At 44.1% G+C, this 24,865-nt stretch overlaps 1 protein-coding gene across 2 annotated transcripts; it reads left to right on the top strand.

Annotated features, from left to right (window-relative positions):
- Positions 1-620: 620 nt before the first annotated feature.
- Positions 621-15,385, top strand: MAFG (MAF bZIP transcription factor G). 2 transcript variants are annotated; one of them, XM_073684217.1, is made up of 3 exons: positions 621-863; positions 5,564-5,627; positions 8,210-15,385. In XM_073684217.1, exons 2-3 carry the CDS (start codon positions 5,589-5,591, stop codon positions 8,660-8,662), a joined length of 492 nt encoding a protein of 163 aa, XP_073540318.1. In that variant the 5' UTR covers positions 621-863; positions 5,564-5,588; the 3' UTR covers positions 8,663-15,385. The 2 variants fall into 2 exon arrangements, with proteins under 2 accessions (XP_073540318.1, XP_073540317.1); XM_073684216.1 differs by lacking the exon at positions 621-863 and adding an exon at positions 5,352-5,484.
- The last annotated feature ends 9,480 nt before the right edge of the window (positions 15,386-24,865 follow it).

Genomic DNA, 24,865 nt, shown 5'->3' with positions numbered 1-24,865 from the left:
TCAAGGATTAGGGAGGGTATTATTCCACAGTGCTCAGGTCTCATTGTTTGAGCATTTAATCAATTTACATAGTTGGTATAGCAGGGGGCTCTTTTAAATAAACATCTAGCTGGCTTTAGTACAATATGCAATTAGAATAGTAACAAACATCATTGTTTCACAACCAAGAGAAGTAAACATTCAGGGTTATACTATTACTGGTCTGTTCTGCTTGACCCACCAAAGAAACCCATACATTCACAAGTCAACACAAAGATGATAGTGTATTTCTCTTGGTTTAACAAATCTAAACGTCTGACTGATTAAGATTAGAAGCTGTTTTGTCACAATACCCCTTTAAGTGCTAGGTCCCAATTGTGAATGCTGGACATACCCCTTTAAATGCTAGGTCCCATTGGTGAATTCTGGGAATATACCTTTACGTGCTGGGTCCCAATTGTGAATGCTGGATATACCCCTTTAAGTGCTAGGTGCCATCTCTAAGGTTTCTCATTTCTGGTATCATTCACCCTGACATCAGACTCCCAGCACACACACACACACACCTCTGCTACATGCACAGGTCTGCAGCTTCCTCTACACATGTGCTTCCCCTACAGTACAGCCCAGCACCTGACTCCTCCCCCACATGTGACTGATCACATGGTCATGACATCAACAAAGGTCCTTTAACCCCCTGTGCTCAGGCATCTACCAAGGATCCAGCGCCGAGGACCGAAGTGAGGGGTCATCGATTCCGGAGCGGTGTCACGTGGTCCCCCGGCAGTGCTCGGTCACCGTGGCCTCCCGTGTTATACGAGCTGCCACGTCACTGCAGCCGTGATGTCATGAGGAAGACGAAGGGGCGGAGTTGTGATTGACAGGTGCTTGCCGGGTTTGGGGTTGGGACAGGTGGCTATGGCGGCTCTGTGTCATGGGTGTTGTGTCAGTAATGAGCCGGTGTCCAGTGCCATGTGCGCCCCCCAGCTTCCACACACTGCTGCCCTCCACACGGCCGGCTCTGCTACACCTCAGCCACACACCTGCCTGCGAAACTTTGGCGTCTGAGACCATTGCCAGCTGCCAGATCAGCATTTTTCCATGGTGCCATGAAAGTAGCGCCAGCATCCAGACACATGGCCGCAGACTGGCAGAACGTGGTGCGGCTGTAGCAAACAGCCAGCTGTGAGCAGGTGACAAAGCCCTATAGGCCACAAGCTCAGTGTGGGGTCGCATCTGTGCTCAGATCACCACAAGGCCCAGCCACGACCCCATGACTGACGGTTCGGCCATGCTGTGATGTGTAGGGAAACGTGCTTATTATCCGGTAGATGTGAGCACAGACCAAGCAGCGGCTGCATAGATGCACTGTCATGATGCTGACTGCACAATGATTGTCACACTAGATGGCGCTATCTCACTAGTCATTCCTAAATAATGGCTTATTCCTATAGTCCAGGTTCTGTGTGAGTGAGGGGCCTTTACAGCACCTTGTACCCCTGCCCGGGGGTCTCCTGTAGCGCTGCCGTCCATCCTGTGGTGTCAGTAGAGATCAGATAGACCCTTCCTAATGGGACTTGTGTCCATACTGAAGTCGGCCATCATGTCTTTTAGTTATATATAAATCCAAAGTGTTCCAGGAACTGTTTTTCAGCACAGCTAGGTCAGGCCGCATGTTGCTCGTGCTACTGTGAGCGGGCTGTGTGGCCTAAACGTGCTACCATGGTCTGCAGCATCTTGTCTCCTATCAAGCACATCTGGGACGTCATTGGTCGGCAGTTACAAAGGAACTGCCAGCAGTGGATCTTGATGATCTGCCCAAGTGCATTCAGCACAGCAGAACATTCCTAAGATAACCATTAATAATCACGGATAGAAGCCATTTTCTTCATCATTTCCATATCATTAACAGGTCGATCCTCCTGTGATTTGCATCATTTTACAACTTTTCCTTCTTGGAGTTGTAATATCAATGTTGAGGAGAGTGTATATATAATATATACACACACATATACTGTATATTATGTACAGTGCCTTGAAAAAGAATTCATCCCGTGTGAATTTTTTCACGTTACACCCACAAACTTTTATTGGGACTTTATGTGATATACCAACTCAAAGTAGCAAGTATTTTCGAAGTGTTAAGTAAATGATACATGGGTTTCTAATTATTTTATGAATATAAATCTGAAAATTGTGACATGCATTTGTATTCAGCCCCCCCTGAGTCAGTACTTTGTAGGACCACCTTTATCTGCAATTACTGCTGCAAGTCTTTTGGGATATGTCTGTATCAGCTTACAAAAAAGCTGAGAAGAAAAAGCACAAGAATAGGGTCTTATCCGGGTGATGGGTATCAGAAATCGTATCGCTATATGCTGACCTCATCCAGGGTTGTATGGCTGCTGCGGATCCACAGGTGATTTCACCAAAAAAGCAAATAAAATGTAAAGTTTGTGGTCCATATCCGCGCTTCCAGCTTGTGAGGAAACATCAAACGCCTTATAAAAATTACAGTTTCTTTTATTTTTCTACTCGTTTCGAAGGGTAACCCACTTCTTCTTCAGGAAATAAAAAAAACATATTGTTTATTTACTTTCACCTTTTCACATCTAGAGCTGAAATGTTTGCCCATTCTTATTTGTAAACTAGCCCTATGTCAGTGAGATTGGATGGAGACGTCTATAAAGAGCAATTTTCCAGTCTTGCTACAGATTCTCAATGGGATTTAGGTCTCAACTGTGACTAGTCCATTCACACACATGGATATGATTTGATCTAAATCTGTCCATTGTAGCTCTGGAAGTATGTTTAGGGTTGTTGTACTGCTGGAAGGTGAACCTACGCCCCAGTCTCAAGTCTTTTGCAGCCTCTAACAGGTTTTCCTCCAGGATTTCCCTGTATTTAGCTCCATCCATCTTCCCATAAACTCTGATTGGCTTCCCTGCCCCTGCTAATGAAAAGCATCCCCACAGCATGATGCTGCCACCACCATGTTTGACTGTGGGGATGGTGTTTTCAGGGTGATGTGCAGTGTTAGTTTTCCGCCACACTTAACACTTTGCATTCAGCCCAAAAAGTTCTACTTTGGTCTCATCTGACCAGAGCACCTTCGTCCACATGCTAGCTGTGTTCCCTGCATGACTTTTTGCAAACTGAAAATGGGACTTTTTATGGATTGCTTTCAAAAATGCCTTTCTTCTTGCCACTCTTCCATAAAGGTCAGATTTGTGGAGTATACGACTAATAGTTGTCCTGTGGACAGTTTCTCCCACTTGAGCTGTGGATCTCTGGAGCTCCTTCAAAGTGACTATGGGCTTCTTGGCTGCTTATCTAATTAGTGCTCTCCTTGCTTGGGATGTCAAATTAGGTGGACAGCCATGTTGTGGTAGGTTTGCATTTGTGGCATACTCCTTCCATTTGTGGATAATGGATTGAACAGTGCTCTGTGAGATGTTCAGAGCTTGAGCTATTTTTTTTAAAACCTAACCCTGGTTTACTCTTCTCCACAACTTTATCCCAGACCTGTCTGGGGTGTTCCTTGGTTTTCATGATGCTGTTTGATTTCTAATATTCACAAACAAACCTCTGAGGCCTTCACAGAACAGCTGTAGTTATACTGAGAATAATTTACACACAGGTGGACTCAATTTACTAATTATGTGACTTCTGGAGGCAATTGGTCACTCAGGATTTTATTTAGGGGTATCAGGCTACAGGGGTCCAAATGCACGTCACCACTTTCCATATTTATATTTTTAAAATAATTAGAAAACCATGTATCATTTTATTTACACTTCGCTAATACTTGCTACTTTGTGTTGGCATATCACATAAAATCCCAATAAAATAAATTTAAAGGGGTTTTCCCATAAATGAAAGTTCATTTTATTCAATAGATCTTGGAATAATAATAAGATCCATAATTGGATGTGATTAAATAGAATGTTCCTGTGCTGAGATAATCTTATAAATGTGCCCCTGCTGTGTACTGTGTAATGTCTGTGTCTAACCGTACAGGAACATGGTCTGATCATACCACAGCTCCTGGGCAGGGGAGGAAACAAAAGACAGGATACAGACAGGATCGCAAATGATTATTTCTTTCAGGAAAAATATTGCTTAAAAACAGACAGCAAAATGTTTTGTCTCACAAAATGAATCAGCTGTGATCCCGTGTTGTAATGTCTGTATACTCTTTTGTGTCCTCCCCTGCCCAGGAGATGTGGTATGATCAGACCATGGCCCTGTAAGGTCAGACACAACCATTACACAGTACAAACCAGGGGCACCTTTATAAGATTATCTCAGCACAGGGACATTTTATTTAAACACATCCAATTGTGGAAATTATTATTATTCCAAGATCTATTGATTAAAATGAACTTTTGTTCATGGGAAAACCCCTTTAAGTTTGTGAATGTAACGTGAAAAAATGTGGAAAAGTTCATGGGGTATGAATACTTTTTTAAGGCACTGTATATAATGTTGATTTTTTTTTTTTTTTTTTTGCACACAGTGACATGAAATAACACTATTGTGGCTAAAGGTTCCTCCCATAACTACCTTTAATACCAAAACAAAAAGTCAATCAGGTAATTTGTAAATAGATTTTATTAAATACTAACATTTTTAAACAAAGTAAAGAAAAAAGGAGAAGCTAGAGAGCAACACTATAGAGATAGGGAGAGGAGATGGGGCATACAACATAATAAATAACAATTCATATACAGTTAGAGGGGGGGGGCATAAAATTCAAAAATTGTATATGTGCTATTAATCATCAGATTTCAGCAACACTGTCCTCACTTATAGCCACCCTGTATTGGTAAACTCACAATAAATCACACGATTACCTGTAGCCATGCCCTCCTGCTGTATGCCCCATCTCCTCTCCCTATCTCTATAGTGTTGCTCTCTAGCTTCTCCTCTTTTCTTTACTTTGTTTAAAAGTGTTAGTATTTAATAAAATCTATTTACAAATTACCGGATTGGCTTTTTGTTTTGCTATTAATTGGATATATAGCCATGGTTAATAATTGCTAGGTACTACAGATCGATTGACTATTTGAGTGGGGCTGATTTGTTTGGTATAAATTTGGATCCGTAACTACATTTGTACGCGTGAAAGACCAGCAATATGGAACCGCACTGTGAGTGTGGGAATTCCTAGTATCACATGTAACATATGGCCCCTGTACATGGGATTGCACTGTCTGCTCCCCTTTTGTGACTTTAGTATGTCCAGCTGTAGCGCTTTCATCTTTCTGGCTATGATTCTCAGTGTATACAGCTACATATATATATAGTTGCACACACAGGATACAGCGTGCTGCTCTCTGATACAGCATTGTGCTGACTCAGCATGACTCGCCTGCTCTGCTGCTCTTTCCCTCCCAGCTTCTTTTTAAAGTTAAGTCCACTGGGGATTGTAATTGCTTTTGTCCCCTGTCTTTACTAAATTGGGTCACAGATCAGGACCGCAGGACACATGGACAGCACTAGGTTAGGGGGCAGACGAGATGATGTGCTGATAGGTCAGGTTTAGGAGGTCACACTAACACATTGCTTCCTCTCTTTGTAGTTTGCTGACACACGGTTCCCAGGGTATGACGACTCTCAGCAAGGGAAACAGCAAAGCTCTGAAGGTAAGAAAACCCCCTACATTTAATCCACCCTCTGGATCTAATAAGGGATGCAGTGGTGGTGTTCCATGTGCTGAGCAGAATGATAATCTTTATTTATATAGCGCCAACATATTCCGCAGCGCTTTACAATTCAGAGGTTCATATACAACAGTCATAGGTAACATAGTTAAAGATAACACAATAATTAAAGCAAAAATAATGACGACTCTGCTCATAAGAGCTTACAATCTACAATGAGGTGGGGCTGACACAAAGTACAGGGGCTTATTTACAATTATGGTCCGGCCATCTTGAGGGGATGAGGGATAGATAAAGGCTGCATGAGCTCAACACCAGCCAGTATTTGTAGTGCTTTTAGGTGCAGTGGAGTTAGGTAGAGACTTATGTTTGGAGAAATAGTGAATGGGCTGTAATATATGTGTGTGTGTATATATATATATATATATATATATATATATATATATATATATATATATATATATATATATATATATAAGGACTTCAATTAGGGAACGTGATAAGAACATTCCAGAGAATTGGTGCAACTTGGGAGAAGTCTTGGAGCTATGCAGATTAGTGCGGATGTTGAAAGTTGCTTGCGGAGAATAAAGAACATATAGGCCGATAAACAGAAATGAGGGAGGAGATGTAGGGGGGTGCCGCACTGTGGAGAGCTTTGGAGGTGAGAACAAGCAATTTAAATTGGATCTTATAATGTATGGGCAGTCAGTTTAATGACTGACACAGAGCGGAAGCGTCTTTGTAACGATTAGCCAGATAATGACCCTGGCTGCAGCATTAAGGATGGACTGGAGAGGGGAAAGTCGAGTGAGGGGGGGCACTTAATAGAGCGTTACAGTAGTCAAGGCGGGAGTGGATCAGGGCAACAGTGAGGGTTTCTGTTGTTTCCAAGGTGAGAAAGGGGCGGCTTCTAGAGATGTTCTTCAGGTGCAAGCGACAAGAGCAGGCAAGAAATTGTATATGGAAGGTGAAGGAAAGATTGGTGTTAAACAAAATACCCAGACAGTGAGACTGCTGGCTCAGCGTTACTCTGGTGCCACACATGGAGAGGGAGATGTCAGATTTAGGGAGGTGAGTAGATGGTGGGAGCAGAAGAAGTTCAGTTTTGGAAAGGTTGAGTTTCAGATAGAGAGCGGACATGATGTTGGAAACTGCGGACAGACAGTCAATTGGTGCTCTGTAGTACAGTTGGGGTAAGGTCAGGGGATGAGGTGTATAGTTGTGTGTCATCAGCGTAAAGATGGTACTGAAAGCCAAATTTGCTGATGGTCTGTCCAATTGGGTCTGTGTAAAGAGAAGATGGCCAAGGACTAAAACCTGAGGAACCCCAATAGTGAGAGGAATGGGGGAAGAAGTGGAGCCAGCGAACGATACACTGAAGGAGCGGTCAGAAAGATAGGAGGAGAACCAGGAGAGAGCAGTGTCCTTTATGCCGATTGAGTGGAGCATAGAGAGTAGGAGCTGGTGGTCAACAGTGTCGAAAGCAGCAGAGCGTAGTCACCATTACGTTTTGCTGTCAAAAGTTCATTGGTCACTTTGATGAGTGCAGTTCCTGTAGAATGTAGGGGGCGGAAGCGAGAGTGAGTGGAGAGGTAACGGGTAAGGCTAGAGTAGACCAGGTGCTCCAAGAGTTTAGAGATGAAGGGGAGATTGGAGACTGGTCTGTAGTTTTTTGTTCAGGATGGGTCACGAGAGGGTTGTTTTTAATAATGGAGTAATGATAGAGTGTTTGAAGGAGGAGGGGAAGATACGAGAAAAGAGGGAGAGATTGAAGATTTTAGTTAGGTGAGTATTGTCAACTGAAGAGAGAGACTGAAGTAGGTATGAGGGAATGGGGTCAGTGGTGCATGTAGTGGGATGAGAAGAAGAGAGGAGGGTGGAGACTTTTTCTTCTGGCTGGGTCAAATGTGGAGAGTGAGCTACAGGAGATGTGGGGAGGGATGGGAGAGATGTGGCTGGGAGCTGATTTCCTGACGGATATTTTCTATTTTCTCCGTAAAGTAGGAGGCAGAATACAAATGCCTTTTCAGCTTTTTTCTTGGAGATCAGAAAACTAAAGTTGACCATGTTGCCATAGACTGCAACAGATGCAATCCTCTGACTTGTCAATAGACTTAAAACCAGAGAGTCATTTTTAGGCTGCTTGCACACATCAGAATTAAAGCGGAATTCCGGCTCCACAGGGTGGGTGATAACTTCTAGAACGCTGGGGGTTCGATTGCTGAGACCCCCCCAGATTGTATTGCTTTCCATAACCTTCTTCTAACATTACTGTTTTAATGACTTGTCAATAGAGTCACTATTTCTGGCCCCTTGATTTGGTAGTTTTATGGCATTGCATCCCTGGTGTTGGGTCAGTTCACATAGTCTCGCACTGACCATTTTCCACTTGATGAGTTTGCTTTCCAGTAACACAGTGAAGTTGCTGTGTACCCGCTGAAGGGCATGAATACATCCATAAATACTGTCTATAGCATGGCATATAGGACATAAAACCTTTGACAAGAGTTCGTGTGCATCTTTCTGGTGCCATTCGTACTATTTTTCTGCTTTTCACTTAGGTAAAGAGGGAGCCCGGGGAGAATGGCACCAGTCTTACGGATGAAGAATTGGTCACCATGTCTGTGCGGGAGCTGAACCAGCATCTCCGTGGTTTGACCAAGGAGGAGATCATCCAGCTGAAGCAACGTCGCCGTACGCTTAAGAACCGTGGCTATGCTGCAAGCTGCAGGGTAAAGCGGGTAACACAAAAAGAAGAACTGGAGAAGCAGAAGGCAGAATTGCAGCAGGAGGTGGAGAAGCTTGCCTCTGAGAATGCTAGCATGCGCCAGGAACTGGACTCTCTAAGGTCAAAGTATGAAGCTCTTCAGAACTTTGCCAGGACTGTAGCTAGGAATCCCATCAACCCTCCGAGGGGGGCGTATACACCTGGCATGAGGCCTCTTATACCAGGGAAAGTAGCTGCCACTAGTGTCATTACCATAGTGAAGTCTAAAACAGAGGCACGTTCTTAGTGGTGCGACAAACATGATGCCACTACTGACCTTCCGAAGCATTTTCCAAAGCTCAAGTACCCAAACATTTCCTTAGCTACTGAAATGGTTTCTAGACACTCAGTAGTATAATCTGTCGAACTAGTTGGGGTTTTGGGTGCTCTGGCTGGGAATATGACTTTTCGGAATTTGTGTCCTTGCAGCAGGAGGGGAAGTGACAATTAGTGGGAGGTCTCGCACTAAGCTTCATATGATGCGGTGTGTAAGCACTCAGTCCAAACCTTGGCCATCAGAATGGCTAGTGACAGAACTGCAAAGTCACCAGCTTTAGTTTCCACACTTGAAAGTCCGTAGGCTTTGTCTGTGTTTCCGTCCCGTTGAGCCTTCAGTGTATAGTGTGACGTCAGGTTGTGCTACTCGTCCTGAATCGGTGTGTGCAGTGGATACTTGAAGTACGCGGTGTTGTGGCTCCGTCTGTACTGTGTGATGCCGGGTGGTTCTGCTTCTTTGTGGAATAGTGAGTGACGCCCTTGTATGCAGTTCTCCCGTGTGTCGTGTAGTTTGTGGTTTAAGACTATGCTGCTCCTTTTTGGATTTGTGGTCACGCAGCTTCTGGGTCAGCGTGCTGTCCTGTGTCGTCAGAGTGTGCGTCCTGTTGTGGTCAGTGTGCACTTTTCACTTGGGCTAGTGACTGTTATGGTTTGTTCTCAATGTGGTGAGATCTTTTGAAGTTGGTGGCTTTTCTGTGCCAAAATTAATATATCAGAAAATGTTGATGGCTTCTTTTACGTTGCTTTGATGGGAACAGCCATTCGTACTCACTCCGAGGGTATATGCACTGTACTTATCGAGGAGGTCTGCATTGTATGTAATGAGGCCTCACAACTGACTACGTGGCCCAATCCAAAATTTCCAGACCTTTTGTATGTTGTGCTGAAACAAAGTTTGTCAGCACAGAATGACTGTTCAAACAAAGTACAAGCGCTCAGTGCACCCTTGGTGTGGCCAAACATTTAACTGCACCTTCACACCTCCTTGTTTTCCCTCTATCTCCACCCCCCTCTTTTGATTGACAGCTCCAGCTTTATAGAGCCACAGTAGGGTGGAGATAGATGGAAAATAGGTAGGTGGGAAGGTGTATTTATATGTGGATTCACTGAGCGCCTGTGCTTAGTTTGAACAGTCATTCTGGTCTAATAGAGTCCCTTGAAGCTTTCTCTATGAAAGACACTGTGGTCCTTTCTGAGCTTTTAACAGAGGCCACCCAAGCCAGAAAAGTGTATAATGGTGGTGGCATTGTCTTGAGAGGAGCTGGACCAATAATGCCATGGTCCAACCCTTTGGGGTATTTGATGATCAAATATCACAATTTAAATCCTTTTATTAATATTTTATAGTAACATTTGTAGATCCTAAGTCGAGTAGATTACCTTTTGACCCCCGAAAAAATGTACCAGTTAAAATCTGTTCACTAAACCGCCTTCCACTTCTGGTCTTCCACATCTCTGGTCTAATTAAAGTCAGAATCTGCTCAGTAGTGTCGGCCATGTTGCTGCTGGTTGCATTGTAAAAATGAGGTAGGGTTTATTATTCTGTTAGTTGTAAGGTACAGTTGTTCCTAGAGCAGAAAAAGCGGATGCCCAATATGGATATGAGTATTCATGACATCACTGGACATATCAGTGATGTCATCATTCCTAATAATTTGCTTTGTAAGCAAAATGGGGAGACCTGTATTAATAGTGATATCTGTACAATGCGTTGGTTTTAATTGTGATGATGTTGTAAATTCTAAGGGTCCAACACATTTCAAAAAGTCTTTTGATTTATGTGAAATCTGGTCTAATCTGTTATATATATATATATATATATATATATATATATATATATATATATATATATATATATATATATATATATATATATATATATATATATATATATATATATATATATATAATATGCTATTTTATGGCACAAATATCCATCTTAATGGGATGATGAATACAACAGAATATAACCAATCATAAGTATATACAGTGTGTAGCTTACATTGTTGTGACCATCCAAGGTCTGTGTTCACGTCTGCATTGTATTGCCACAGAGGAACTGAAGGATCCAATACAGAAGGGAACATGGACCTGAAATATGGTGGGAAAACAGACTAACTCAATGTCATGCCGGGTACGTTATTACCTCCTGTTCTTCGTGCTGCTGCCTTTTCTAGACATATTACACACATATTCATGACCTACTGATTAGTTATCAGATTACAATATTATGCTGGAGGTTCACAGGGCTGTGTGCTTACTAAATGTACTGTTTCTTAAATGTTTCTATGCCCTGGCACTCTGTACCAGTCATGACGCTTACAGGAGATAGTCAGTGGTGCAGATGCAAAAGAACAGATTCTGGACGTATCATGCGAGAGGTGCTGTACTATGTCCCACTCTTGTTGTAAATCATATACAGTATATCGTAGAGAGAGATGTCCTTCTGTATCTATACTCCTCCCCATGACCCACAAGCCCTAAAGGGAACCTGTCACTTTCCAAAAAGCTATTTGCCTGCATATATAGGGTTACTCTGCTTGTAACTAGTGCCCGGCCACCTTACCCAAAGTACAGCTACTGGAGAAAATGAACTTATTTCTTCCTGGGTGCCTCCAGCTTTGAGTCAAAGGGAAGGAGTAGGGAGCGATTACAGCAATTCCTCACTATACCGGCAGTTTGATTGACAGCCTGCTGTGGAGTGCACCTGTGTGTACAGCTGCCACTCAGTATATTGAGCGGTGCTGTGATCACTGACTGTCATTGCTCTGTCCAGAACCTCACAGCTAAAAGACGGCTGTTCCCTGGAAGAAATAAGTTAATTTTCTCCCATTAGCTGCACTGTAATAAAGGCAGCATTATAATGCTATTTAACTGCAGATTAACCCTACGTATTCAGGTAAATAACAGTTTTCAAAAATGACAGGTTCCCTTTAATATTATTAGAGAGAGAAGAAGCACTGTGAAGGGTGCATATTGTACCCCATCCTTATTGTCTACTGATCCCTTTTAAAGGGAACCTGTCACATTCTTCATGCAGTCCGATCTGCGGACAGGATGGTATAGAGCAGAATGATATATAGGTTTTGGGGAAAAGGTTCAGTATAACTTGTATTTTATTCATTGAAACCCTGGTATTTGTGTACATAGGAGTCCAGTGGGCAGTCCTACTAGTTATTGACAGCTATCTCTGCATGTACAGTCATATGGGGAAGACTGTCAATCATTCACTAGTAGGACCGCCCACCGGACTCATGTATACAATCACCAGGAATTTCAATGAATAAAATACAAGTTATACTGAATCTTTTATCACAAAATATTTATCAATCGGATCAGCTACTCCTGCTCTATCATATTCTACCTGCAGATCACATACCATTTACAACATGATAGGTTCCCTTTAAATCAAAGACCATTGTAATCAGCCTTATCATACTGGTGGAGCATTTTTTTTTTTTTGTTAGATTAGGTCAATCTGCCCATAATACCTGCAGTAAAATCAACAGAAAAATACCAGTCAACTATTAAAAAGCATGCATGCTCAACTGGAATGAGAAAAAAAATGTAGGTAGATGTGTCATTATCTGACCTTTCATATTTTTAAAGACATATAAGTACTAGTAAAGGTGCATTTTCTCTACACGATTGCGAATAATCGTGCTGCCTAAACAGAGTGCTGATCACCTGATTAGTGAGTGAAACTCTCTTTCAATGGGTAGAATGATCTTTTGGTTTGCTTGTGTAAAAGATCATCATTCTTGACAGTGCATCATCCTGTGTATGCCGAGAATAATGGTCGCTGGCTTTCAGTCATGGGGGCGTGCACGGAGTGGTTTGTCATTGCTCAGTATACTATGAGTTGTGACTGTAAGCGCGCCTCGGCACTTTGACAACCATATCTTTTGTGCACAAGTGAGCTGTCAATCGAAGTGCCGGTGCGTGCTCACGATGCTGCAAACGGTGCTGTATTTGTTCCAGCAGCGCCTCCATGCTGAAAGCTGATGGCCCCCGGGAGGAATAAAGTGCATTTTCTCCGTATAGCCGCGCTTTCAGTAAGGCGGCCGGGCAGCATTGTAATGTTATTATCCTGCACATTAACCCTTTATCTGCTAGTTAATAACATTTGGGGACATAACAGGTTCCCTTTCGAGCTAGTTATATACTAATCTGGTAAGGCAGCGCTTAGTGTACACATGAAGTATGTCATATTATGGAGCAAGTAGTTCAAGAAGGCTAAAATTTTAGCATTGAGAGTACTAAGGTGAATGTTGGAAATTGGCTAAAATATTGAATCTCTTACCATGGGCAAAACTTCCTGCTATATTCTTAAGAGTGATTCCAGGCTGCTTCATTTTCGGTTTTGTATGTTGTAAACCTACTCATGGCCGATGGAGACAGGCGTTCGAATCACTTGATTTGAGCTCTGCTGATAAGAATTGATCCAGGTTCAGCTTTACCAATTCCTGGTGAATAGAAGACAATCTAGATTCCCTAGGTGCACACTAAAGTATATTTTGCAGACTTTTTGCCAATGCGTACTTTAACATTCCCGTAGGAGCCAGACGAGTCCAAACGTGTGTGCGTCTGACCTACGCCTGGCTGGTATATGTCTGCATTCTGGCTGGTTACCTGTATAGGAAAACACAGTAGATTGCACTTTTCTAAACAGAGGGTCACTGCAAAAAATGTGTACCACGCGATATACTTGATTTATTACAAGGGGTTCTTATGGTGAACGGATGCCTGGGCATCCATCCTGACTCAGGCCACTGCACTTTTACATCCTGATTGTATGCGCCCATCAGTGGCCATTAATGCAGTACTTCCCTAGCCATAGACAAGTAGTCGAACTACCGTGTTTCTCCGAATATAAGACAAGGTCTTATATTATTTTTTGCTCCGAAAGATACGTTAGGGCTTATTTTCGGGGGATGTGTTATTTTTTTTCCATGAACAACAATCCACATTTATTCTTGAACAAAAAAATCAACATTTATTCAAATATAATAATGTCATTGCATTCTGGAACATCAACATAAATCTCCAAACCCTGAATTCCACCATGAAATTCTTGAGATCCTATTTGCTTTTCAGATAGGAAAATGTGCAACTGAACTAGTAATAAGATTAACACAAAATACACTAACAAAATTTAGCTAAAATACAATTTATTGAAAAATGCAAATTAAAATATAAATATATCAATTAGACAGTAGATGGCACCACATAAGAACAAATAAATAGGGAAAGGCATGAACATATAAATTATGGCAGCAACCCTGAGTAAAGTATTTATAAAATGATAAGACCTACAATTTCCAAAAGGAATTTTACCTAACATGTATATGGCAAATAGATGTGGTATCCATTCCTTTTGGAAATTGTAGATTATCAAAATTGTAATAAATTTTGCATTAATCCTATTACTGGTTAATTTACACATTTTCTTATCGGAACTGCTATTCTCATGGTGCAGAACCATGTATACCCTACCAAGCATATAATGGTGGGTACATACCTTATTGTTGGAAAGTTAATGGGCTCACACACAATTCTGCGTCACTGTCGGGTCCCCCTGACTGACAGTGGTTGGCTTCCCCTGGTGACCAGAAGCAGTATCGCTCACACTTGGGAGCGGAGTGATACTGGTACCTGATCTGTGTGTGAGCTGCAGTGCAATGCAGTTAGAACGGCGAGGGACCTGACAGTGACGCAGATCAGTGTGAGAGCCCACCCACCATTGGCACTTGCCAAATTAAATTGTTTGGGGTCTGTTGAGTGCGATTCTTTTGGGGGTGTCTGGTTTCTTTGATGAAGGGTCCTGCTGTATTCTTTAACTTTTTCAGCTGCCTCGAAATTTCCTTATAGAACCGCGTATTTCTGGACTATGGCTTATTTCTGGACTATGGCTTATTTCTGGACTATGGCTTATTTCTGGACTATGGCTTATTTCTGGACTATGGCTTATTTCTGGACTATGGCTTATATTATAAGCATGCTCCAAAAACCCTGAAAAATCATGCTAGGTCTTATCGGGGAAACACGGTAGTAGCCGGACACCTGTAACCACTGAGCTGAACCATAGATATAAATGTGACTTGGCTGGTGAGACTCCTTGTGCCAGCATTTACCAAAACCAACTGAGATGAAGAGCTTTTATAATAAATCAGGATATTGAGTATCTTTCTATATTGTATGTATAGGAAAGTGGCGGAAAAAGCCTGAACCCTGTGCAGAAGTAGATCCCATGGCGTAAACCTCAGCCTTGAAATAATAGGGTCTTGACTCCTCTCATTACCATATATTGTGCCATTTGGTGGTCTCACTGTGAACGCTCGGGTTTCTGCTTTTCTGCGGTCAGCTCTGCTGAACCCACCTTCCTGAAAATCTGTGTCTTCGAGTCACTGATGCAGGTTGTATCACGGACATATATACTGGTATTTATTGCTAAATTATTGTAGCATTTTCATCTGTACATAACTATAAAAGTGTATATGGTGTTATTTATTTCTGTATATTTGGGATGTCCATTTCTGATCCATGATCTCCAGCTGTCCTGGATTTCTGCTTGAGATTCGGAGGAGCCTGTTTGGAGCTATGGATGGTTTTGGAGTACCTCTGTTGTATATTATGTATGTTTGATATAAGGTCTATTTTATATTGTATATTGCCAATAAACATCTTATAAGGAGCTGTGTTTGACTGAAATTAATTGGCGGAAGGAGATAATGGCTCATTTCTATACCACTGAAAAATACCGTATTGACAGGCTATGTATGGTGTACGCCAATGGCGGCAGGCCACACGACTGCTATGGGGCCTGTGAGCTGGGGGGAGCCCAGTGTCAGCGCCCGCATCAGGCCACCCGTCCGGACTGCCAGCACCGCGCCCCCCCACCGACACGCATTCAACTGGATCGGCAGATACCGATCCAGTTGAAAGCAATAATGAAGGAGGGAGCGTCATGTAACACTCCCTCTCTCATCATTCCCCCTTTCCGTCTGATGCAGCGGGGGCCATGACGTCACTTCATCGCGCCACGCTGGGTCAGGTAGTGGAGCTGCTGAGGTGAGGAGACCCGCTGCAGAGACTGAAGTAGCGGGGGAATGAGAAGCGGTGAGTATTGTATTTATTTTTTTAAATCAGTGAGTATGTGGTGCCCATATTACTGGAGAACTGTGCCTGCACTATGCCCTATGGGGGCTGCATTCTATTGCATGGAGAACCATGGGGGCTGCATTCTATTGCATGGAGGACCATGGGGGGCACATTATACTATATGGAAGGCTATGTCGGGCCATTATACTGTATGCAAGCAATTATTCAGTGTGAAGGTTTGTGTGTGGTCCATCTTACTGTTTGGAGGGCTAGTGCGGGCCATTATACAGTGCGGGCTATTATACTGTGTGTAAGCCCATTATAGTGCATGGAGGGCTGTGTGGGGGTCACAGTTGGGGGATCATATTGTGTTGGGGTCACCATACTTTGCCTCGGGAGTTACAGTGGGGTACAGTAGGGTAATTATACTGTGCACGTGGAGGCTAATGTGGAGGAATTCACCATGGGGGTATCATACTGTGTTTGGGGGGCACATTTTTGGGCATCAACCTTTATGGGGGCAATTAAAGAGGAATCTAGGATGTCAGCAGGAGGAAAATTACTATGTAAAGGCTGGAAAGTTGTGACTTATGCTCTTCTGTGACCCCGTCAATTATTTAATTTTTGTTTTTCTTTTTTGGGGGAGGGGGGGCATGATTTCTATGTTTTCTCCTGGTGACTGGCACCCTATAATGGAACCTGCTGAGTCCTACTTCTCAGTATCCCTGGTAAGCTTAGCCGTGACCGGGGTTTGGCGATTTTTCAAACGTTGGCAAAGAATAAGGAATATTATCTACAATGAGATAAGACTTGGTCGTTGAATACCCTGCCTCTCCAGCACAGCAGCTCTGGAGGTCCTCATCAGTCCTGCAGCAGCCATGCCCGATCCTTGGCTCCAGTGGTTATGTGACGGATGGGTTTTTATCTCGTCTAGTACTGACAGGGACCACTACAGGAGCAGCATTGGGATTCATGGTGTAAGTAATGATGTTTTTTTCTCTATCTGGTAACATTGCCTAATTTTGATGACTTCTGAAAAATCCCTTTAAGGCCATTCCATTGGGCAGAAATTAGTTAATGGTTGATTGAACATTTTATGGACAGTGGTCTGGTAAGCAGTCATGGTGCTGATACATCCATGCCTACTATTGGTGGCTAGATCTGTTTTGTGTGGTAGTACATGTATTGGCAGATGTATTGCTGGAAGTGATGTTGATTGTAGAAGGGCAAACGATCCTCCATTATACCTGAATACTTATGCCTACTCTCCTTCCCTGTACGCTGTTCTTTCATGAACAATCATTTTTTGAGTGACCCATATGCCGTCATCTATGAGCGACTATCGGAAGGAAATCTCAAACGATGCTGGCTTCTTTTTGGACCATGACGTTTTGTCATCAGTCATCCATAAGGATGGCTCGTAAGTTACTTACATATTGGGTGACTGTCATGGTTTAAAACCTTTATTTTCAAGAACACTGGTCTCATGATTATGGCCACCAAGTGTACAACATGCATCTTATGTGTTGGACCTGAAGCTTGCACCAACAGTCCTACACCTTGTGCCCAATCCTTTGGAAATTCAGCAGTACAGAAGGCTATATCTGCAATTTTATGATGTTGGCCCCATAAGAAAATTTGTTTGAGTCCTGTAGGGAGCGGTAGTCCTCACTATAGTGTTTTTATTTGTACACCTAGAGGGTATTCATGCGAGGATACTGTTCTTAGGCTGTATTCACACTTGTATTGGGGAAGTCCAAATGTCAGATGTTTTAGGAAAAGACAAATGGAATTCATGTCCAAAACAGAGTGATGAAAACAGAAGCAGAAGGATCCCATTGATTATTATGGGAGTTGGGTTCCATTATTTGTCCATTTGTCAGAAAGTTCTCCATCTCCATTCTAAAAACTGACACATAATGGAACCCAGACATTCCCCATAAAGTCAATGTGGCCCTTCTGCTTCTGCTGCATCAGTTATGCAGTGAATCTGTTTTGAACATGAATTCTGTTTGTTCCTAAAACGAAACAGACTAATAGACTTCCCAAACGCAGATGTGAACATAGCCCAATACCTTGTTCACTTTCTGCATTAAAGGGGATGTCCACTAGTCAGACAACCCCACCTTAAATACCATATTCCCCATAGTACAACACCAATACCAAAAAAGTTCTGACACTGTGTAAAATGATAAGTTAGAAATCTCTTCTAGCCATAATATATTGACGACAGAACAGAACACAGATCAGAAGTGTAAAGTATAACGCCAGCATCCCTGCACCCTGCTTCTCCATCCCTTCGGCAGGGACTCCGACATACTCACTCCCGCAGCCACCCAGCCGCGTCCTCTGTTCCGAGTCTCGCCACGCCTCCTGTATCCCAGGGCCTGCGCATGCCGCGCAGGTCTTCTGGCAGCGCGCTTAGGGCACTCGCGTTCCCTGTCTCTTAAAGAGACAGCGCGTGCACCTGATGTGTCCCAAGCCAATAGCTGGGAGGCACTTAGTTCTTAACAATTTGTAGACATACGGCATTCCTAGTGTGTCAGTCACTTAGCGCCCCTGTCAGCAGGATTGTGCTTACTAAACCACACACACTGCCGCATGGGCGCCGTTACACTGAGTAAAATGATACTTTTGTTGATGAAATCCGTCCAGTGGTTCTTTTATAATCTTAATTTTCAGTTCTGCCATAGTGATATGCTCGTGCTCTGGGGCAGGACTTTAGGGAGGGGCTGTAACTGGTTCTCTCATTATGTATGCCCATCTCTGGCCTCTGACAGGTCACTGTGCTTTCAGTCACCTGCCTACTATTTTAAATACTGCCTTTGTAATTTCTGTGCCAAAGTGAAATTTACATGCCCCAAAATGGCCACCGCCACCCGCACATGCGCAGTAACATCTATCGGTTGCCAAGAGATGCTACTACGCACGCATGAGCACAATTTTGCTTTTGGAAAAATAATTTGGGTGCAGCAATATGGCGCCAAGCATGCGCAGTAGCATCTCTCGGCAACAGAGAAATGCTACTGCGCAAGCGCAGGCCATATTGCTGCAGGCAAAATTTATATTTCCCCTAGCAAAATGGCGCCCACTCGTGCCCAGTAGCATCTCTCAGCAACGAAAAGATGCTACTGCACATGTGCGGGCGGCGGCGGCCATTTTGGGGCATGTAAATTTCACTTTGGTACGGAAATTACAAAGGCAATATTTAAAATAGTAGGCCGGTAACTGAAAGCACAGTGACCTGTCAGAAGGCAGGAATGAGAATACATAAGCAGAGCACCCACAGGCTGCCCCAAAGCACGAGCATCTCATGGCAGAAATGAAAGTAAAGATTATAAAAGAACCACAGGACGCATTTCATCAACAAAGGTATCATTTTACTCCATATAACAGCGCCCACCGGACATTGTTTAAAATCAGGCAGGGAAATGTTTTATCTCACAGAAAGAATCAGCTGTGATCCCATGCTGTAATGTCTGTATACTCTTTTGCTTCCCCCCCCCCTGCCCAGGAGATGTGGTATCATCAGACCGTGTTCCTGCATGGTCAGACAAAGCCATTACACAGTACACAGCAGGGGCACATTCATAAGATTAAATAAAATATTCCTGTGCTAAGATAAACACATCCAATTGTGGAAGCTATTATTATTCCAAGTTATTCCAATTGATTAAAATCAACTTTCGTTCGTGAGAAATCCCCTTTAAGGCACCTTCACCTCTTGGAAGGTGCCTGGGGAACATTCATTTTTTTAGTGTTTTCCAATCTTCAAGTCCGTTGTCAGGTCCCTGTTACTACACTCATCCTGTGTTCCAGTACCTGTGCCAGTCCTGTCTACTCCTGAACCTGTCTAGTCTGAACATGTTTCCTCAATACCAGTACTTGGACTCCAAATACGCTCTGTCTGAACTAGCATCAGCATCCGGTTCAGCCTTAAACCCTGAGTCCGCTCCTGCGTCCCTATTCCCTGAGGTCCGCTGCTATCGTTCCGTGGTCTGCCCTAGAGTGGTACCTGGCGATCGCCTGTGGCTCACGCCTAACTACACCATCAGGCGCTCTAGTGAAGATGGTCACTTAGTTATGCCCCTCTAGGCTCTTTCCGGTTCGTGGCTCAGTGGGTCCACATCCACCAGCGTGACTAAGTTAGACATTTTTCCATTTCATTTGAAAAAAAACTCATTTAGAAATTGATGGCAGCAACAAATCTCAAAGTTGGGCGAGGGTTAACAAAAGGCTAGAAAGTTAAGTGCCACTAATGCAAAAATAATCATTTTTATTTCTATAGCGCCAACATATTCCGCAGCACTTTACATTTCAGAGGGAACTTGTACAGACAATAAAGACATTACAGAGTCAGGGTATGTGCCCACGTAGCATTTTACAAGCGTATATGCTGCGGAATTTCCGCAGCATAAAAGCTTTGGAAACGCTTGGTAATCCGCCCCCCATAGTCCCCAATGATGAGCCGCAATGTCAATGCCCATGCTGCGGATTTTTCCGCTGAGTTTATGCTGCGCTCAAAAATCCGCAGCATGTCCATTAATTTTGCGGACACGCAGCGTAATCGCCGCCATTGACTTGCATTGAGACGCATATAATCCGTGTCAGTACATTTGTACACACGGATATTATGCGTTTCTATGTGCGGATGGTACCCAAGTCTGGAGGAGAGGAGACTCTCATCCAGACCCGGGTACCATAGAAACTGTAAAAAAAAAAAAGAATTGAAAATAAAAAATAAAGTTTATACTCTCCTTCCGATGTCCTCCCGGTGTTTTGTCTGCTCCGTCCGGTCTCTTGCATTGCTCACGCTGTTGTGAAGGACCTGCCATGACGTCACTGAGTCATGTGACCCATCACATGGCTCAATGACTTCACCGCAGGTCCTTCACACCACCGTGAGCCGCCCAACACACCAGACTCAGCAGAGATAACACCGGGAGGACACCGGAAGGTGAGTATAAACTTTATTTACCAGTACGTCCATCATAACTGCACGACAGGAGTTAAGTCCTCTGTTCCTCTAGGGACAGGAAACACATGAGCGGTTAAAAGCCCCCCCCATCACACCCTCAGTGTTTTTCCTGTCCCTAGCAGGACAGGACGCTATGGAGAGGTTCTCCGAAGATAGAAGTTACCTGAGAGCCAGGGGGATTGGGGGGGGTCTGAGAACTCTCCCCTTCCTTCGGTCCAGAGGCTCCATGCTGATACCCCTTTGCGGGGTCCCTCAGCCAGAAGACCGCCGCTTGCCGCTGTATCCCCCGGACAGGGGGCTCTGTGCGTTGCGCTATCCCACCGGCTGAAAGGCCGGCGTGCGCTCCACGGAGGAGCGCGGTGTATGGCTTCCGGCGGGAGGCGGAGTCATCAGGGCGAACATCCGCTTTGGGGCCGGTGTGCGTTCCAGGGTGGAGCGCACGCCGAGCGCGGTGCGTGACATCCGCCCGGGAGGCGGAGTCAGAAGGGCGGACATCCGCTTTGGCCAGCGTGCGTTCCAGGGTGGAGCGCACGCCGCTTCTCCTTCCGACATTGAGAAGAGGGGCTTCGGCACCCAGAACGCACAGGTGCCCGGAGGCAGTGATGAGCCTCCAGGGCATTAAGAATAGCGATTATCGTTGGGGGCGTGGCTACCACCTGGATCACACACTGACACCATGGAAGCTAATCCTTCACGGTCAGAAGCCCCTTCAGAGTCCCTGGGCAGTGTGAGTACAGCCTTAGGCCCTTCTCTGGATAAATCAGAGTATTCTAGGACAGGTTTTTATAGTAAATCTCCAGTGTCCTTTTATATTTTTATATGGATTAGGAGAGGGGAACCCAGAGGTCTGGATCTTCTTCCAAAAAATCAAGACGATGTGTAGACTGTAACACGAAGCTTCAGGACTCATATAAAAAGTGGCTGTGTAAAAAATGTATAGCCTTTTTGACGGATATAAGATCTATGATTCGTGAGGAGGTCCAGAGTACAGTCTCGAGCCTCATGCCTTCCCGTACACAGCCGTCACCCCAAATAGTTCAACCCTCTCCTCGCCAGAAAAGACCTAGGCCAGCTAGACCATGACGCCATTGGAGTAGGGGGCAGGCTTCTTTTCTTTCAGGACAAGTGGGCGTCCATTACAAAAAATCAATGGATCATACGTTTCTTAGGGGAAGGTTTCAAAATAGACTTCTCCCATGCCCCCCCCCCCCCCCCCCTCGTCATTTCCAAATCACTCGTCCTCGCTCCCCCGTGGATCTCAAAAGTCTATGGCAGGATATATTAGTCCTTCAATCCCTACACAGGTCGTCAAATTTCAGGGTTGGTCCCTCAGATTGGGAGCTGAATCCGGAGGTGTTTCACCAAATCATTCAACGATGGGGCACCCCGTTCATAGACCTGTTCGCAACAAGAAAAAACAGGAACCTGCAGCGCTTTTTTTCCTTGGACCCAGCCGACAGCCCAGAAGGAATAGATGCCCTTTCTCAATCATGGGGGACAAAACTGGTGTACGCCTTTCCTCCAGTCCCTCTCATCTCAAGAGTACTAAGGAAAATCCAACAGGAGAGGGGAGCTCTTATTCTGATAGCGCCTTACTGACCCAAAAAGAGCTGGTTCCCTCTGCTACACCGGATGGCGGTGGATCTCCCAGCCAGGAGAGATCTTCTATTGCAGGGTCCCTTGTTACATCCGAACATCCAATTCCTCCAATTGACAGCATGGAACCTGAGAGGCGGATCCTAGCCTCTAAGGGCCTTTCCCATCGGGTAATTACAACTCTACAAGCCTGTAGGAAACCAGTAACGTCAGCCATCTATACTAGGATTTGGAAACAGTTCTGTAGCTTTGCAGGTCAGTCTGTGGGAAATTCATCTCGCCCCAATATTCCAACGATATTGGATTTCCTCCAAGAGGGGATTGATAAGGGTCTGAGGCCAAATACGTTAAAAGTTCATATCTCGGCCCTAAGTGCTTTTTTGGACTACTCCTTAATAGACCACCCATGGATATCAAGGTTCATAAAAGCAACTTCTCGTTTAAAACCCACGATAAGGAGTCTAGTACCGCCGTGGGATCTGAACCTGGTGTTGAGGGCTTTATGTAAGTCTCCCTTTGAACCCCTAGAAGAAACATCAGTAGACCTGCTTTCTATGAAATCAGCCTTTCTTGTGGCAGTTACTACAGCGAAACGGGTAGGCGAGATCCAGGCTCTCTCAGTTCTGGACCCATACCTTAAGATTCTGGAGGACATATTGGTTCTTAAACTGGATCCCTCCTTTCACCCTAAGGTGGTGTCCAGTTCGAACCTGAATCAAGAGATAATACTGCCGTCTTTCTGCCAGTCCCCCAAAAATGAAAAGGAAAAATCCTTCCATACCTTGGACATCAGGAGGGCAATTGTTCGGTATATAGAAATCACAGCCCCCTGGAGGAGAGGCTCAAACCTTTTTCTGCAGTTTTCGGGTGTGAATAAGGGCAAGAAAGCTTCTAAGCCGACTCTAGCAAAGTGGTTGACAAGGACTATCGCCCTCGCGTATGAACCTGAGGGGAAGGATCCACCAATTTCACTTAAAGCTCATTCTACTCGGGCAATCTCCGCTTCTTGGGCAGAGAAAGCTGGAGCGTCAGTGAGCCAAATTTGCCAGGCAGCAACCTGGTCCAATATATCCACATTTAGTAAACATTATAAATTGGATGTATTGTCCAGTCAACAATTAGCCTATGGCCGTAAAGTCCTTCAAGCAGTAGTCCCGCCCTAAATGTTCCATTTCTTTTGATTTGGTATGTCTCCTGTCGTGCCGTTATGATGGACGTACTGGTAAAATAGGAATTATTCCTACCGTTAATTACGTTTCCAGGAGTCCATCATAACGACACCATATTTCCCGCCCCTGCTCTTGACACTAATGTGAATGTAACATTGGTATATGTATATAATAAAATAGAGTTGCATCCATCCTGGTTTGGTGATTAGTACTAACACTGAGGGTGTGATGGGGGGGGCTTTTAACCTCTCATGTGTTTCCTGTCCCTAGAGGAACAGAGGACTTAACTCCTGTTGTGCCGTTATGATGGACTCCTGGAAATGTAATTAACGGTAGGAATAATTCCTGTTTTTTTTATTTTTTACCATTCTTATTCTATTTTTTAACTAACTTGGTCACACTATATAAAATCCATGTCGGTTGCATGGATTTATATAGTGTGAACAAGTTGTCAAGCACTTTTCCAAGTGATGCTAAAAGCGCTTGGAAAGCGCTTTATAACCCGCATACAGAAATGCATGAAAAAACGCTTGACAAACGCTTCTACCTGGCGGGAAAAACGCATGTAAAATCTGCATGCGTTTTTCCTGCCAGGGAGAAGCGCAAAAAATATGCAGCATTTCTGCATCGTGTGCACATAGCCTAAGGGCCCACGTAGCGTTTTTCAAGCATATATGCTGCGGAATTTCCGCAGCGTAAACACTTGTTAAACGCTAGGTAATCGGCCCCCTATGGTCCCCAAGGGGATTCCGCAAGTTCTATGCCCATGCTGCGGATTCTGCAGCGCTCAAAAATCTGCAGCATGTCCATTAATTTTGCGGAAGTGCAGCGGAACTCCCGCCATTGACTTGCATTGAGACGCATATAATCCGTGTCTGTACATTTGTACTCACGGATTATATGCGTTTCAATGTGCAGATGGTACCCAGTTCTGGAGGAGAGGAGACTCTCATTCAGACCTGGGTACCATTGTACCTGTAAAAAAAAGAATAAAATAATAAATAAAGATTATATTCACCTTCCGACGGCCCCTGGTCTCCTTCCCTGTGCTTGCGGGCAGGACTGAAGGACCTGCGGTGACGTCACAGTCATGTGACCGCAGGCCCTTCAGTGCAGTGTCCCGCGATCAGCTGGCAGACAGGAGCGAGCGCAGCTACACACGCCGGGCCATCAGAGGGTAAGTATAGGTTTTTTTTTTTTTTTTTTTAAACATTCTTACAGTCACACTATATAAATCCATGCCGGTTGCATGGATTTATATACTGTGACCTAGTTGTCAAGCACTTTCCAAGTGATGCTAAAATCACCTGGAAAGCGCTTGTCAGGCTAT

This window comes from Phyllobates terribilis, unplaced genomic scaffold (assembly GCF_046119375.1).
Source record: "Phyllobates terribilis strain yellow unplaced genomic scaffold, ASM4611937v1 Scaffold_5__5_contigs__length_657084704, whole genome shotgun sequence".
NCBI lineage: Eukaryota > Metazoa > Chordata > Amphibia > Anura > Dendrobatidae > Phyllobates > Phyllobates terribilis.
Note: the sequence above shows the minus strand (reverse complement) of the source record. Positions and strands in the feature narration are given on the sequence as shown.

Bases quoted from the DNA above. Each gene is read 5' to 3' on its own strand.
- MAFG (XM_073684216.1), top strand. The intron at 5,628-8,209 runs GTAAGAAAACCC...CTTTTCACTTAG, and splicing joins GAAACAGCAAAGCTCTGAAG to GTAAAGAGGGAGCCCGGGGA.